Source organism: Orbicella franksi, chromosome 14 (genome assembly GCF_964199315.1).
Source record: "Orbicella franksi chromosome 14, jaOrbFran1.1, whole genome shotgun sequence".
Lineage (NCBI taxonomy): Eukaryota > Metazoa > Cnidaria > Anthozoa > Scleractinia > Merulinidae > Orbicella > Orbicella franksi.
This window is the reverse complement of record NC_138158.1, coordinates 2364757-2379826: the sequence shown is the minus strand read 5'-3', so window position 1 is coordinate 2379826 and position 15070 is coordinate 2364757. Positions and strand designations below refer to the sequence as shown.

General features: G+C 38.5%; 2 protein-coding genes across 2 annotated transcripts; one reads left to right on the top strand and one right to left on the bottom strand.

Annotated features, from left to right (window-relative positions):
- Positions 1 to 162: 162 nt before the first annotated feature.
- On the bottom strand, positions 163 to 4874 carry LOC145468020 (plasminogen receptor (KT)-like). The gene is made up of 5 exons (XM_081451686.1): positions 4795 to 4874; positions 3521 to 3651; positions 3025 to 3155; positions 2323 to 2432; positions 163 to 1108 (listed from the first exon to the last, which is right to left on the bottom strand). Exons 2-5 carry the CDS (start codon positions 3611 to 3613, stop codon positions 993 to 995), a joined length of 450 nt encoding a protein of 149 aa, XP_081307812.1. The 5' UTR covers positions 3614 to 3651; positions 4795 to 4874; the 3' UTR covers positions 163 to 992.
- LOC145467994 (ribosome biogenesis protein BRX1 homolog) lies at positions 4839 to 12191 on the top strand. Its single transcript, XM_081451655.1, has 12 exons — positions 4839 to 5005; positions 5080 to 5138; positions 5504 to 5556; positions 6157 to 6200; positions 6371 to 6441; positions 6715 to 6764; positions 7637 to 7710; positions 10186 to 10236; positions 10752 to 10853; positions 11073 to 11106; positions 11283 to 11377; positions 11743 to 12191. Exons 1-12 carry the CDS (start codon positions 4922 to 4924, stop codon positions 11935 to 11937), a joined length of 912 nt encoding a protein of 303 aa, XP_081307781.1. The 5' UTR covers positions 4839 to 4921; the 3' UTR covers positions 11938 to 12191.
- The last annotated feature ends 2879 nt before the right edge of the window (positions 12192 to 15070 follow it).

Below are 15070 nucleotides of genomic sequence, written 5' to 3'. Positions count from 1 at the left end.
AAATGAAATCAGCTAATCACGCATTACAAGAATAACCCTGTACGACCCTCTGTTAACTTCACCTTTGAACTTAATTTATTGACAACCTCTTATAGTGTCCGTATTAGCACAAAGTCGACAAATGTTTATCAAGAATATAATTTGAATGGAAGTGTGCATTGTGCAGCACCAAAAAATACTGTCTGTTAAAATAAATTGTCTGCTGTGGTAAATCATATTTTGCATTGTGTGGTACCAGGATATATGTACACCCAGTCCAAGAAAGGCAGCCTGTTCCAGACATTGGGTTAGTAGCGGGGAGCCGACGCGTAGAACCAGATCCCTTTTTCTTGCGCTTGTCTCATTCTTCTTTTGCTCGCCCCAGGGGGTAATGGGCCTGAGGTCACGAGAGGAGACACTGGAAAATCTGAGGGTGAGGTCAGTGCATGTAGTTTCAAAAGTCAAGTTATTAAATGAAAGCATTTTAGTGAAGCTAAACAGGAAATTCTGGCGGATAGGTTGGGGGTAAGACCAAAAATCTTCCTGTGTGAGGGATATGTTACCCTCTGCTGATAAAATTAAAACCACAACTAAGGTTTCTGCATATTTCCTTGTGGTACTGTAACTGATCAAAGACGTGGAAACTTGTTAACTTCTCCTTCCGATGAACTAAGTTTATTGGTGACCTCTTATAGTGTCTGTACATGTATTAGCACAAAGTCCATAAATTGTTATCAAGAGTATAATTTGAATAGCCTTGAATGGAAGTGTACATTGTGCAGCCTAAAAAATTCTATCTATATGAGGGTATATTTGCTGGAACAACACACTGGTTACATACAGTTGTAGGTTTAACATGTATCCTGCTTGCAAAGTAAAGATTGAATTGCATAGAATGTTTACACTGAAGAAAGAGTCTCCATTATAATTTGTGTATATGTAAGTAATAGACGTTGTATGCACAGAGGTATATCATGCATTCAGCTGCACTGGGTTATGAGACTAAAGAGTGTTTAGGATGATTTTCCTTCTGCCTTCAGTCTTGCCTCCTCAATTGATTGATAATCAGGCATTCCAGTTGGAAGTTCAAGGAATGCTCGTTCTTCTTTCATGATGTGCTCAGCTTCCTCTGTAATATAATGACAAAAAAAAAAAACATCACAAAAGAGAGCAATGGCCGCTAGAAACTGAACAATTTAATGAATCAAAAAACTGCTTGAAGGAAAAGTGTTGGCTTTCTGGTTAGTGTGCTGGACTCGAAATTGACCAGTCTGAGTTCACGTGCTGGTTACAGTTGTGTTCTTGGGCAGGGTGCTGTACCCTTAGGGTGCCCTCCCCTACCCTAGTGTATAAATGGGCACTAGGGTTAACCCCACAATGGTCCAGCTTCCCATCAAAGGCGGGGGGGGGGGGGGTTGTTAATAATGTATATTTACTCAAATACGTGCTTCCCCCATTAAGCATGGTGTCACCCCTAAGTAAGTAGTTCAAGTGGGAGCAAAGATATCAATAAGCACATGGCTATTAAATACAAAGAACAGCACAGTGCTGCAAACTTGAGCTCAAAACCAGGTGGTGCATAATCCTGGTGCAACCAGGGTTATGCACCAATCTATAAACTCCTACTAATCACGGGCTTTTTTAACTGCTTTAATTTGCCATTCGTCAGCATTTTTACCATTAACGTTTCAAGAATTGCATTCTTGCAATTCTTGGGCAAGAGTGTGACTTGATTTTAACGGTTTAAACGACCTACAATGAATCTAATGCTAGGGTAACCCCGCAACGGACTAGCATCCCATCCAGGGGAGGGTAGAAATACTACTGGTCACTCTGTACTGAAGAAACCATTGCTAAGTGTAAGCTTGATGAGCTAATAAACTTGAATATAGACTTGCCTCCCTCAATGTTATGGAAATTTCTCAATGGTATAGTTCACTGCATTCATGTAGCTTGTGTCAACATGCACAGTAAAGGTAAAGTCTGTATACGAACCAAGTGGCCCATCAGGCCAGAGCTTATCCTGGTTTCTGTAGCATGAAGCAACTAGGAGTATTTCTACTCTTCCTCCTCCTATTGTAGGGTCACCCCCCTCCCCCCCTCCCAGCATTTAGTTTTTCGGTACTCATTTATACAACTGGATGGAGGGAGGCACTGTGAGAGTAAAGTTTCCTGTCCAACAACACAATACAATGTCCCTGGCCAGGGCTCGAACCCAGAACATTTGATCAGGAGGTGAGTGCACTAACCATTAGGCAATCATGCCTCCCAATGCGTCAACAGTTACATGATAAACAGAAATGTTCCTTTACAGCTGCTACAATTTCCAGTAATGTTACTCACCCCTTATCCTGCTCATTTTGGTTCCATAAACATAATCAGCCTGATATGCCACAATAAAGGTAAGAGGAAGGAAAGGAATTAAAACTGCTGGCTTCTTGGATTTTGAGAACCTGAGAGATGAGCACAAATGCAAATCAAACACCATTGCATACTAAATCTTGCAATGCAGGACTCAACCCGGGGGCGGGGACTCTCATATACATTGGACAAGGGTGCTCGTACTACCTTTCAGGGATTAAAAAGGCAGTTTTGTACCTCTTAGGGTGTTCAGCTTCACAAGGTCCATAGCGGGAGCTATAGTGAAACCTTTTAGGGTATTGAGCTGCAGCGGAAAAAAATATGACAGGAGATATTCATTTTGTCTCATTTACAATCATGTTTTAATATCGCTATTGAAAATTTCGCATAATTTGTTGTTTTAGAATAATTAGTACCTCCTAGGGGTGAAAAAAGTTTCAAGCCACGCCTGCAAAACAGGATCTTGGTACCTCTTAGGGGCTCTTTTCAAAATTTCTGATGATCACCCCTGTCCTTTTTATATGGGAGTTCCTTCCCCCCTCCCACCCCCTCCCACCCGGGGACTCCACACTGTAGAAACCTTCTGCCTAACAAGATTACAGAATTCATGTCTGGTTTATGGGTCAATGAGTCTAGTGTGGACAGCAACCCTATATACAATAATAATGACATATGATAACTTACCCAGCAAACATACCAACGCTTGCAATCCCATAGAATGAAGCCAACCAATAAAACATTTCTCTAGCTGCAGCCAGTTGCATGGACATTTGTCTTTCTCTCATGGCATTCTGCATCTGAAGTTGCCTTCCTAGCTGAGAAAAAAATCATGGGTTTTGAAAATTAGCAGCCTACAGAGAGGTTTCTTTTATGACATGGCTTGCTGAGGTGAATGCTTTTATAAAAGTTGCAAGTGGTCTAACTCACTCCCTCACTATTTGAATTTAATGCCAGAAATTACTGGCAGAAATTATTGCAAGAAATTAAGGCTGCACAATTTCTCACAACCATCACTCACTAAAACGAATGAAGAATTCCAGTTGCTCTGCATCCTTGTTAAGACCCTGGGTGCAACCATAGTTAGTGGAATACTAACTATGGTGCAATATCGCTTATATATAGTGCTTTGACAAACTAGCAAAACTAACCAATTTCCAAGTTATGTCTAACTTTGTCTAACCTGAATTTTTTGAGTTTCCAACATAAACTCTTGATTCTTCTTCATGTTGTCATCCATTGTTTCTTTCATTGCTCCACTCAGAGCAGAACCCATTTTTGTTTTGCCTGTTTTCTCCTCAGCAATGAACTTTCCTGCAACAGATAGGTTGGTAAATGCTTTGAAAGGGACAACAGACCTAAAACATACATATAGATTTACAAAATTATTTCAAAGTGATCAGACTAACATGAGCAACACAGGAACAAATGAATAACATTGTCATACACAGCACAGTGAGTGAGATACTCCAAGGGGATTTGTCAATTATAACTGTTGTTTGTCAGGTGGGCAATCATCAGCTGTTTTCAAACAATATATGAGCCTATTAAGGACTGCTTGTCTGGTCAGCCAAATGACATAATTTTGTGTAGTTCCAGAAAATACCCACCTCAAGGAGGATTACTGAAAATTGTACAGGTCCTGAAAATATCCTACCCACACCAACAATTGTCATAGGAAATTCTGAGGGGGTTAAGGGGATCCTCAATAGGCAAATCTTTCAAGGGAAAGTATGAAGCAAAACTGGACATTCCAGGGAATGGGGAGGGGGTACAAATCAAATAACCATCCTTGGTAGAGGTATGGATATTTTCTGGAACCACTCATTCCAAGGACGAGGAAGGTCTCAAAAGCCACAATCCTTTAAAGGAAACTATGAAACAAGACTGGAATTTCCAGAGGGATAGGGGGTGGGAGGTCAAACTAAAACCTTACATACTTACTCCTACTTTGTGCATGTACAGGGGTCAAAAATACTAGAAAACCTTAAGTATGGGCTTTTCAATAAAAATCCTAAAAATCCTGATAACTCAGAAAAGCCGAAGGATTAGTCTTCTGGTTAAGCTTAATACGATCATGGTATTTTTTCTAACCTTACTAGACTAGCCCATATGATCATTACACATAATTATATTGTGATCAATAAAAAAACAACCATAAACGTCAATGGGCCTGGTTATCCAGTCTATTAATATTGTTTTATCATGCATGCATGACTGTGTGGGCGTGAAATATTTATGCTTACTGATAGTCGAGCTTATATTGCAATGTCATTTAATGCAAGTATCGCCATTACAAAATAGCTGGTCGAAATTGTCACGCACAATTGCTTCAGATTGCTTAGATGTTTAAATCACAGTTGTAAAGAGTAAATCTCCAAAATTAACAATTACACGTAAGTGGATCCTGAGTTGTAGAACTAAGCTATATTTTTGGGAAGAGATATTATTATTTACCTCCAGAATATTTCCCGCTTTCCGGCCTCCGAATCCCTCCGAAGGTCACGAACGTATTTGAGTCCGCACCCCGTTAGTCCAGCAGTTGTCATGAAAGCGCGGTTACACAGGCAGACGAAAACTCAAAATGGCGAAGAAAAGGTCAATAGAAGAAGTGGAACCTTCTAACCAGTCTAGTGCACTACAGTCGGAGAAAAAGAAAACGAAAAAGGTTTGAACAGGTTGAGGTGTTTCTTTTCTAAGGTTATACCATGTAAATGAAAGTATGCAACGTTTTGTTTTCAGGGAAAATGGACCAACAAACAACGCGTGCTTGTGTTTTGCTCACGTGGTATTTCACACAGGTAAGACTCAAGGCTTTATTCTTTAAGCTTAGGAAGAAAGAAATGCTTAACACGCACTAGTTTCAGCAATATGCGAATAGATCCGGTCTCGTGATCTGTGTGTCCATGATATAAACAACTGAGTGACTTGTTTATTCTGACAATGGCGTTTCTGGAGTATTCTGTACTCTTTTATATACTTTATACTTTGTTATTTTATACTTATTTATTACAATTCAATACAATTAATGGCACAGGGCGTGTTGTAAGCTTAGCTTTTCAAAACACTTGATTACTTTTTCTGCAATTCTGCACCTCACAAAGTTTGTGATAGAATGAGATGAATGTATATGTTATCCTCTGTCACTTGTTGTTTATTTTCACAGAGCAAGACACCTTATGCTGGATATACAGACGTTGTTACCACACTCTAAATCTGGTAAAGGCTTAAAAGGAACTGCAGTAAATTATTATACAGTAACCATATCATATTACCAAAGGTTTATTTGTTGGGAATAAGATGCCTGTAACGAGACAAATCGTTCATAGTAAGAGTTGTTTCCTTGTGATGATCAAACCAGGCAGCCAAATTACACGATTCTAACAGCTGTTCTTTCAGACTAGGACTAATCTCTGGCTACCATGGAAACCTGTTAATCTGGTCACCAATGGGCCACAAAATTCTGGCCATATTAACATGGTGACTGTGTTAAAGGGGTTCTGTAAATAAGAAAATGACTGACTGAGCTTTGGTTCTGGCCAGAATAAAGTGGCCATAATAATGAGGTGGCCATATTAATGGGATGGCCATAAGGGAGGGTTCCATAGTACTTTAACCACCAATTAGTCTGGTGAATGTGGATTAGGAGGTTTACAAATTTGGAAAATCGCTACTTGTAAACAATGGCTATTGATGCGGGAGCAACACGTTAACACCCACATATAAGAAGTGTGAAAGTCTCAAAAGTCTTATAGTTGTTAGGATATATTGTACTAAGGAAATTTGTCACTGTTTCATATGATTTATTTACATTTCTAGAAACCAAGCTTGACAGGAAAGACAAACTGTTTGTTGTAAATGAGGTTTGCAAACAACCCTAGTGCATTTTAATTCCAGTATTCCTTAATTTTTCTGTACATGCACATGCATGTAGTGTGCATGTAGTTTCATTATTAATTTATTGTAGTTCACAAGATAACCAAATTCATGGCTACAAAAAGTGTAATCTTTTGTACTTTTGCTTAACTTGTAGGTCTGTGAAATGAAAAATTGTAACAAGTGTATCTTTTTTGAAATGAGGAAAGGACAAGATCTGTTTATGTGGTAAGTTGTATTTTTGCATGTGATGTTCTGCAAAACGTCTAGGGGTGTGATTCAGTATGTTGAATCCACTGTTAGTAGAAAAAAAATCTAGTTTAGGTAAGGTCTTCAATTTTGTACAATAAGATACTTACACAGAATACTCTACTTATGTTACATGTACATTATGTTACATTACTTGCACTACGGTACCTATACACTACTTTTACAATATAATATTTACAACTTGCATTGTACTTACAACCCTGGATCAGATTTCTGAATTTCATCTTTCAGGTTTTCTTGTACACCACATGGTCCATCTGCAAAATTTTTAGTGGAAAATGGTGAGTATGAATCTCCTCATGAAGCAAAACAAGGCAAACTGCACTATGGGATAATTATGTTAAACATGTATGTTTAACATAATTATCCCATAATTATTATGCACTTCCCTTCTGAGAGGAGTGCCAAAAGTACCAGTTGCTGACAAACAAACAGACTTTGCCAAGGGCTGTACAAAGAAATTGATGGGTTTATTTAGGTATTTGAAAAATATAAACAGAGTTTTCAGAATTCTATGACTTCCCATCTGCACATGTACTTGTATAATATTATATTAATGCAACATGGCTCAACATTTTTTGTGATATACCATTTTCACCTACTTTCCTAAGAATTACATCTGTAAAAACCCACAATTTATTCCCATCTGACCTTACAGTTCAGTTAGTAGTTACAATAATCTAATCTGGGGCTCTTGGGTTTAAATCGCAACAAGGTGAAAATATTTTTTTAGCCTTGTGTGATCCTCTCTATCCTTACCAAGGCTAATTCTCGGAAGTTAATTTGTAGAATTATTACAGAGGTTAACTCTGATACTCCATCTGTAAAAAAAAATTAGTGCAATGTGGCTCATTTCAAGTCCAAAAAAGGGTTGGACATGTATCATTTAATAAATGGAATGTGGTTTAGCATGGTCTGTACTCTTATCGACAATGATACACATCATCACAGTGGTCAAAATGTTGAGTCCAAGTGAGTCCACAATATCAACATCAAAGAAAATGTTTTTTTCAGAGTGTGAGCTGAAAAAGGCATTGCATCACACATTGATGCGAGCAGCGTTGTCTAGACTCTTATCAACAGTGGCAAATTAGCCAATCAGATTGTGAGATTAGTAGCAATTGTGGTAAAAACGTTTAATTTTCATTTCTAGTGCACACTATGGATGAACTTAAATTAACTGGAAATTCTTTAAAAGGATCAAGGCCTATCTTATCGTTTGATAAGGTAAGTCAAACAAACATCTAACATGCTATGCCTCTTATGTCAAGCATTAAGACTACATACATGTACTTCAATCTATGGTTATAACATATGTGAGCATTCAAGTAGCCCTCAGGTTAACAGGCATGCTTTGTGCATGGCATGTTCCACTTTGCCCCAGTGATGCACCTTTTCTCCAGACTAGGATTTTGTGGTTGTTCTGTTAACCAAACTTTTATTGTTCGATACAAACGTTTTACAATCATATGATGTACATACCAGAAGCAAATGAAGACACCAACATGAGTAAGGGTAAAAGACTAAGAATGAAAAGGAGTGATATTAAAATTGAACTTTGTTTCAATGACTCCATGTCATCATTATCAAGTTCTTTGAACTTTATTGACGCTATTAAGGCAGTACAGATACCTGACGACTACAAACTTGATGTGAAATCACTGTTCACCAGTATTCCACTTCAATTGGCATTACAGTGTACCGAGACCGCTATACAACAATCTACTGTTAAACTACCGTTACCGACAGAAGACATCATGGACTTACTGAACCTTTGCCTTACATCGATTTACTTTCAGTACAACGGTAAACACTACAAACAGTTGCATGGAACAGCTATGGGGTCGCCTGTTTCTGTTGTTGTCGCAGAAATTGTGATGCAACGCGTGGAGGAACGCGCCCTTGCAACTTGCCGACAAAGATACCGCTTTGGTTACGCTACATTGACTACACCTTTACCGCTGTTCACAAAGACGAAATTGACGATTTTCACGACCACCTAAACGAACAGAACGTCGAAATCCAGTTTACTAAAGAGATCGAAGAAAATGGAAAACTTCCTTTTCTAGACTGTTTGGTAAGCCGCGACAACAACGAACTACGAACGACAGTGTACAGAAAACCGACGCATACCGACAGATTACTTGACGAATCATCCTACAACCCGACTTCACACAAAGCCACGACTATAAAGACTTTGACGAGACGAGCGCAACTAGTTTGTGACACACCGGACAGCTTACGTGACGAAAACAGATACCTTGAACGTGTTTTTCACAAAAACAGCTACAACGCTGACTTTATTAGACGAAACATTTACCGACCTACTGAAGCTGACGCTACGAACAGGAACCCTACACCTGTTACTACAGTGACTATACCTTACATTAAATGCAGTTCTGAGACCATCTCACGGATCCTACAGCCCTACAACATTCGTGTAGCCCACAAACCTACAACTACGTTACGACACTTACTGACCAACGTGAAAGACAGAGACGAACCTAACAACAGACAGGGAGCAGTTTACAAGATCAAATGCTCCGACTGCCAGGCTTCCTACATTGGTGAGACTGGCAGAAACCTTAACACGGGACTGAGTGAACACAAACGAGCCACGAGAAATGGTGATGCCAACAATCACATTGCTGTACATCATGAACTGACAAACCACAACATTGACTGGGACTCTGCTCAGTGCTTAACCTACAGTACAAACTATTTTCAACGACTGACTCTGGAGAGCTGGTACACTAACCTAGAACAAACGCCTCTTAACAGATGTCAACAACTACCGGCGCGTTACAAACGACTTATCCATGACGGAAACGAAACCGACAAACGGACTTCTAACAGACCGACTTAATAATACACGGACCAAAAACCGACCTATTTGACTAACAATAGACGGATCGAAACCCACCAATGACTGATGACAAACTTTACACGAGTCTTTCAGCCAATACCATCATGGCTATACTGACCAATCACGTTCAACGGACCAGACTTAAAACATCATCGACTGACAAACACTATTTACTTGACTCTGAAGATGACTTCCGCTCAGGTTGTCGAAACGTCAGTCACCAACAACAGTTCTTTTCAGAACTACACTCACCCGGACGATCACACTATACGAACTACTGAGAAGTAATGTAATTTAATGTACTTTCAATTGAAAGTTCTTGATAATGATGACATTGTGTCATCGACACATTGTTTGATTTTAATATCGCTCCTTTTTGTTCTAAAATGTTTTGCAAAACCTTGTTATTAGTTAAATACCTTTACTCTCAAAATCCTTCTGACCGCATACACTGTATCAGTGTGCAAAGAAAAAACAATTTTCAGGTTTGCCCTTGGAGCAAGTTCTAACTATGATGCACTGGCCCAAAAATCATGCTGACCACCCCCCCCCCCCCCCCAAAAAAAAATGTCATTTCTAACAGTACTTCTGTAATTTGAATTTCCTCAAAACATTTCCCAAGAAACCTCACTTGCCCACTGTGTATGTAATGAAAAAAAAAGCACTTTGTTTAAAAAAGCCCAGATTTTGGGGAAAAAAAACTAGTGGCACAAAATGAGCAGTGTTTAGGCTTTAAACAGTTAAAACTGGCCCATATACATGTACAAGGTTCCCAGTAGTCTTACAGAACTTACTGTTGAGTAACCTAATGGTACCTGAATTTATTTACATTGCAGCTATTTGATGAAACACCTCACAACTCACTCCTCAAGGAAATGTTTATTCAGGTACATTGTACATTTGCATGACTATTATAGTTAAATGTACTTAAGCATTGAGTAGAATTAACTAAATAACAACCTTCCAGTGTATTTCATGGACTTGTCTTGTGGAATGAAACTAAGGTACTAACAAGTAGTATATAAAATATTTATTGTAATTTAGGTACTGCAATCATAATTTTTGTGTTTATCACTGAGTCCACTCTTATTATGGTATGCACATTATGAGAACCTGCGTTTGATTCAAAAATCACTTTTTGTCTCAATTGTCAACAACCTTCTTTCTGACAGTGTTACTTTCATGTAAGACTTAAAATGGTAATTTTATTCACTTAAAAGTGTAAACCTCATGTTAAATCAACCAAAAAAGATATGTTTCTGAGCACAAAAAGTAGTTGACTGAAAATTTTTCTCTTGCTCACTTTCGGCTGCTCAAAAAAAATCCTATTTCCATTTTTTTTGAAAAGACGATGGCTAACAGTCTAACTGTCTAATCTGATGAAATTATTTTTCACTTGCAGATTTTTAGTACTCCTTGTTCTCATCCCAAGAGTAAACCATTTGTAGATCACATTTTATCCTTTTCAATAGAAGACAATAGAATTTGGTTCCGGAATTTCCAGGTAAATACTAGTAATTTGTTTCACACGGCTTACCAGGTACATGAAGAGAGTGCAACGATGGTAATAGGAGGTAGCTCTGTGATGGCTTAATTTGGTTTTACTGTCTTTTTTACGTCCTTCATCATTAAAATTGGCTTTTGGAGAAGACTTGTAAAAAGACTTTCCTTCTGAAGACAGAAAGCGATACGCGATTTAATTTATTTGAATTTTGTATTTCAGATTGTCGAGGAAGATGGGTCTTTACTGGAGATTGGTATGTTTTGTTCTTATTTTCATTGTTTAGTTCCGATCAGTGATTGACATCTTATTTCTCCTTACAATATCAGAAGATTGTCAAGCAACAAGTGATGAGAATTAAGACAATCATCAGCTAGCTAAAGCATGTTGTTAATATGTTCATGTTATTCTTTGTTTCTGGTAAACTTTCAGGGCCACGGTTTGTGTTGAACCTCATCAGAGTGTTTGAGGGAAGTTTTGGAGGATCGACATTATATGAAAATCCACAATATCAATCACCTAACGAGGTAAATGAAACATAAGATAATTACACTGTACTATATTTGGTGTGTAATATTTCAAACATGATAGACCGGGTGTTTGACCACATATTTTCCAAACAGCGGCTTTTAATTTCACAGCTGCTTAAGTTGTGTATATAACTGCGATAACCATTGATATCTTGAGATCTTTTTTCGCAGTTCAAATATATGATCTTTCCTATATTCATTTTGCACCAAGAAGAGAGTTGAAAACACGACACACAGCGGAGTATTTTTGACAAACTTTAGGTGTTTGAAAGTGTGCTAAAACACTGTCTCATAATGTCCTATAAAGCAAATGAAATGTATCTTCACATGTTTTTAACGTACATCTCACTTCTTTCTCTTAGTATCGTCGGATGGTACGCAAACAAGCAGCACAGCGGTATCGTGATCGCGTGGAATCGAGGCTAGCCCTCGAAGGTCGTCGAGAAACCAACAAAGATCTTCCCCGTGACATTTATGACGTGGATGACGTGTTTCATACGATTACCCAATCAGATATCGACATTGCCAAGGCTAGACAAGCTGGCAAGTCAAAGTGAATTGTAGAGACAAGGAGAAGACGAGGGAAGAAGGCAAACAAGAAAAATAAGAGGATCTTTACGGGGTAAAAAGCTTGAAAAGTCTGAGAAAGGGTGAAAGTTTGGCCAGTTGGAGCAGAACTGTGTTTGTACGAGTCACCGAACAGAATTCATTCGTACGCGATATAATACTCATTACAATGCGACTGTTTATGTATTTATGAACTCGACAAATGTCCTTCAATAAATCTTGCCTCAAATTTTTTTCATAATTTTGCGGGAACCGTTTTCCCTTCATTTTACACTGTCCATTGTCTTTTCCAGTTTTCATATATGTACTGTATGCATCTTGCATTTTTAACTGATATGGCAAGACAACGGTTATTCAGGACAGCTGCCATCGTGCATTTGAAGGTTTATAACTGTGAAGGTGTATAACTGTGAAGGTATATAACTGTGTCGGAGGGTAATCATACTACTGACACAGCTATGGAGCACACCTTTCTGGGATGGAAAACGTATCTCTGAGGTGAACTGTAAGGTGACAACCTCGAAAGTAAACACCTCTAAGGATATCGCTGTAGAGTGGACTCCTCTAGAAAGGACATCTGTATGGGATGGGGGACATCTCCACGGTGGAAGCCTCAAGATTGACACCTCTATAAGGTACAATTCTAAGGAAGACATTGCTGTGGAGTTGACACTTCTAAGAGAGGGTACTTGTTATTGTGGATGCCCAGATGGGGATGGCACTGATCTGCTTAAGGGCTGATACCAAGGCAGTCAAATATTTTATCTTGCTTGTCCCAAGTCGGTGCACGCTTTGATTTAAGGGAGGTTACTGTAAATATTTTTTTTGAACTCTCATTTAACACAAACTGGTCGATTTAAGGGACTCCTGCGCTTGCCGTCCAGTTTCTTGTAACTTCTTGAGTGCGGTTACTAATTCAATTTATCTCAGGCTTTGAAACAAACCAAATGCGTTCCTTAAAACTGTGGCCATGCTAGAAGCACTATTTTCACGTTCAGCGAGTCCGCTTTCGTGAATCGAGTGGCAGTTACGCGTTCCGCGAATCGTACAACGTGGGAACACGTGTCGTGCGAACGATGGATATCGTGAAACTCGGAACACTTTTGCCAAGACAATATTTAAAGTTCAAGGGTGCAAAGTTAAATGTGGTATTTGTGTCAGACTTTTAATTGTAGTTCTGAGTAATTACTTGAATATTTGGCCCGAGTTGGTCACGAGCTTCTTATGCGACGCCAGAGTTCTCTTCGAAAAACGTCATAATGACATTTTTGAACATTAAATCAATACGACAAAAACTGTTTACCGTAGCAAGAACGACATCCAAACCGTTTTAAAGCAGTTTTATAGAAAATTTAAGCGGAATAATTTGATTTGCCCCTAATTGAAACTAGCCACACAAAGTTTTTGTCGGTTCCGCGGCCAGTAGAGGTATTATGGCCCTTCTGAGAATTGGAAAACAGTTGGAAACGGTTCAGTTTGAATATATATGCTAAGAGACTTGGCTTTTACCCTCACATATGAAATATTAAACGCCACTATTTGCTTGCTGCTCACTATAATAACACTTGTCAGATTTGATCGTTTTCCAGAAATATTGAGTTTACGGACTGAATATTTTAAAAAGGGAAAAAAGCTTGCTGGAGAAAAAAAAAATCGACAGTGGATTTTAAACATCAACATTTTACGGTTGACTAAATCTGTTATACAAACACCGTTCGCACCGTGATCCATCATCTTTTTCAATAAAAAATAACAGATGTGTCCTCAGGGTATATGAAGTAAAGCTAGCTGTGAATGTTTATAATCTGTGTATGCGCACTTCCAGAATTTTGAAAAAAAAAAATAGAAGAGTGTTTAGTAAGACAATTGTTTTGTACAATTTCGTTAGTTTTTGGAATACTCTAACTGTTTCCTGTAAATTAAATTTTACCGTGTTTGAAAATGTACAAATATTGCGAAAATATTGGTTTTGGCATGAGCAGTGCCTGCGAGCGTCACAAATTTCTTGCCAAAACAAAAAGGTTTTGTAAACTGAATATTTGCATACATAAACGTTTATGTTGCTGTTTGAAGAATCGATAAAAAACCGAACAACACAAGTTTACTTTCAATTGAAAAACTGAAATTTGGTATTTCGGTCGCAGAGCCAAACGCCGGTTTGTTTTGTAACACGCCAAAGATTGAAAAAACTGTGCGACCACTGAACTGAACAAAACAAATCTTGTGTTAGTTTTGTTACGACAACTGACGAAGTTATTTTAGGAGCTCACTACAGTAGTCCTTATTTTAGTTTTAAGGCCTTTTCCGGAAGCGTTTGACGGACATTGTTTCAAAAATAGGGAGAAGGAGATATTTTACTCACTCATGACGGAAACTTAGTTATTTCAAGAAGACGCCGGAATATTTTCTTTACTTGGGAGTTGAAGTGAATTTTGTTATGATCCTACATGACAATGGTCGCCATGGGGCAGTGTTGTCTTGGCTGTGAATTTTTCTACTGAGCCAAACAACCTGCACATTGTATTTAATGATTTATATTTCTGGAGAGCGTACGCTGTTGAACTGGTTTAAGAGCATCACCGATATTCATACAGTGGAGTTTACGTCATTTGCAAACATCACCTGCATCAATATTGCATGACATTTGAGAGCTGTGATCGTCAGAAATAACTCTGATGGCAATAAAAAAATTAAAAAATCATGACTTTTTCATGAGTTCATTCCGCGTGGTTTCCTGTGCCATTCGCTGGCGTTCATTCATCGGGCATTTTTGCAATTCTGATTGAATTCTTACGAATTCAACTCACGGCTCGAACGCGGCGTACAAAATGGCGGAGTTGCAGTTGAAATATTGATTCCTTCTTTAGAACTGCAAACAGTTAAGAAGACCATTGTCTTTTCCCCTGCCATAATTGCGTAATTAACGCCATCTCCTATATCACAAATACAGTTGCTTGGCTTCCCTTCGCGCCGGCTCCACTCGAGACTTCAAAGCTATCCTTACAATGCTTTGTGCCAAATGTCGGATATTCGAAAATAGTGTGCTCCAAAATGTCTTGCCAGGATTAATGTCAATTTAAAACGTTCCTATTGGTAAACCGGGTCAAATTACAGCTATTCGTA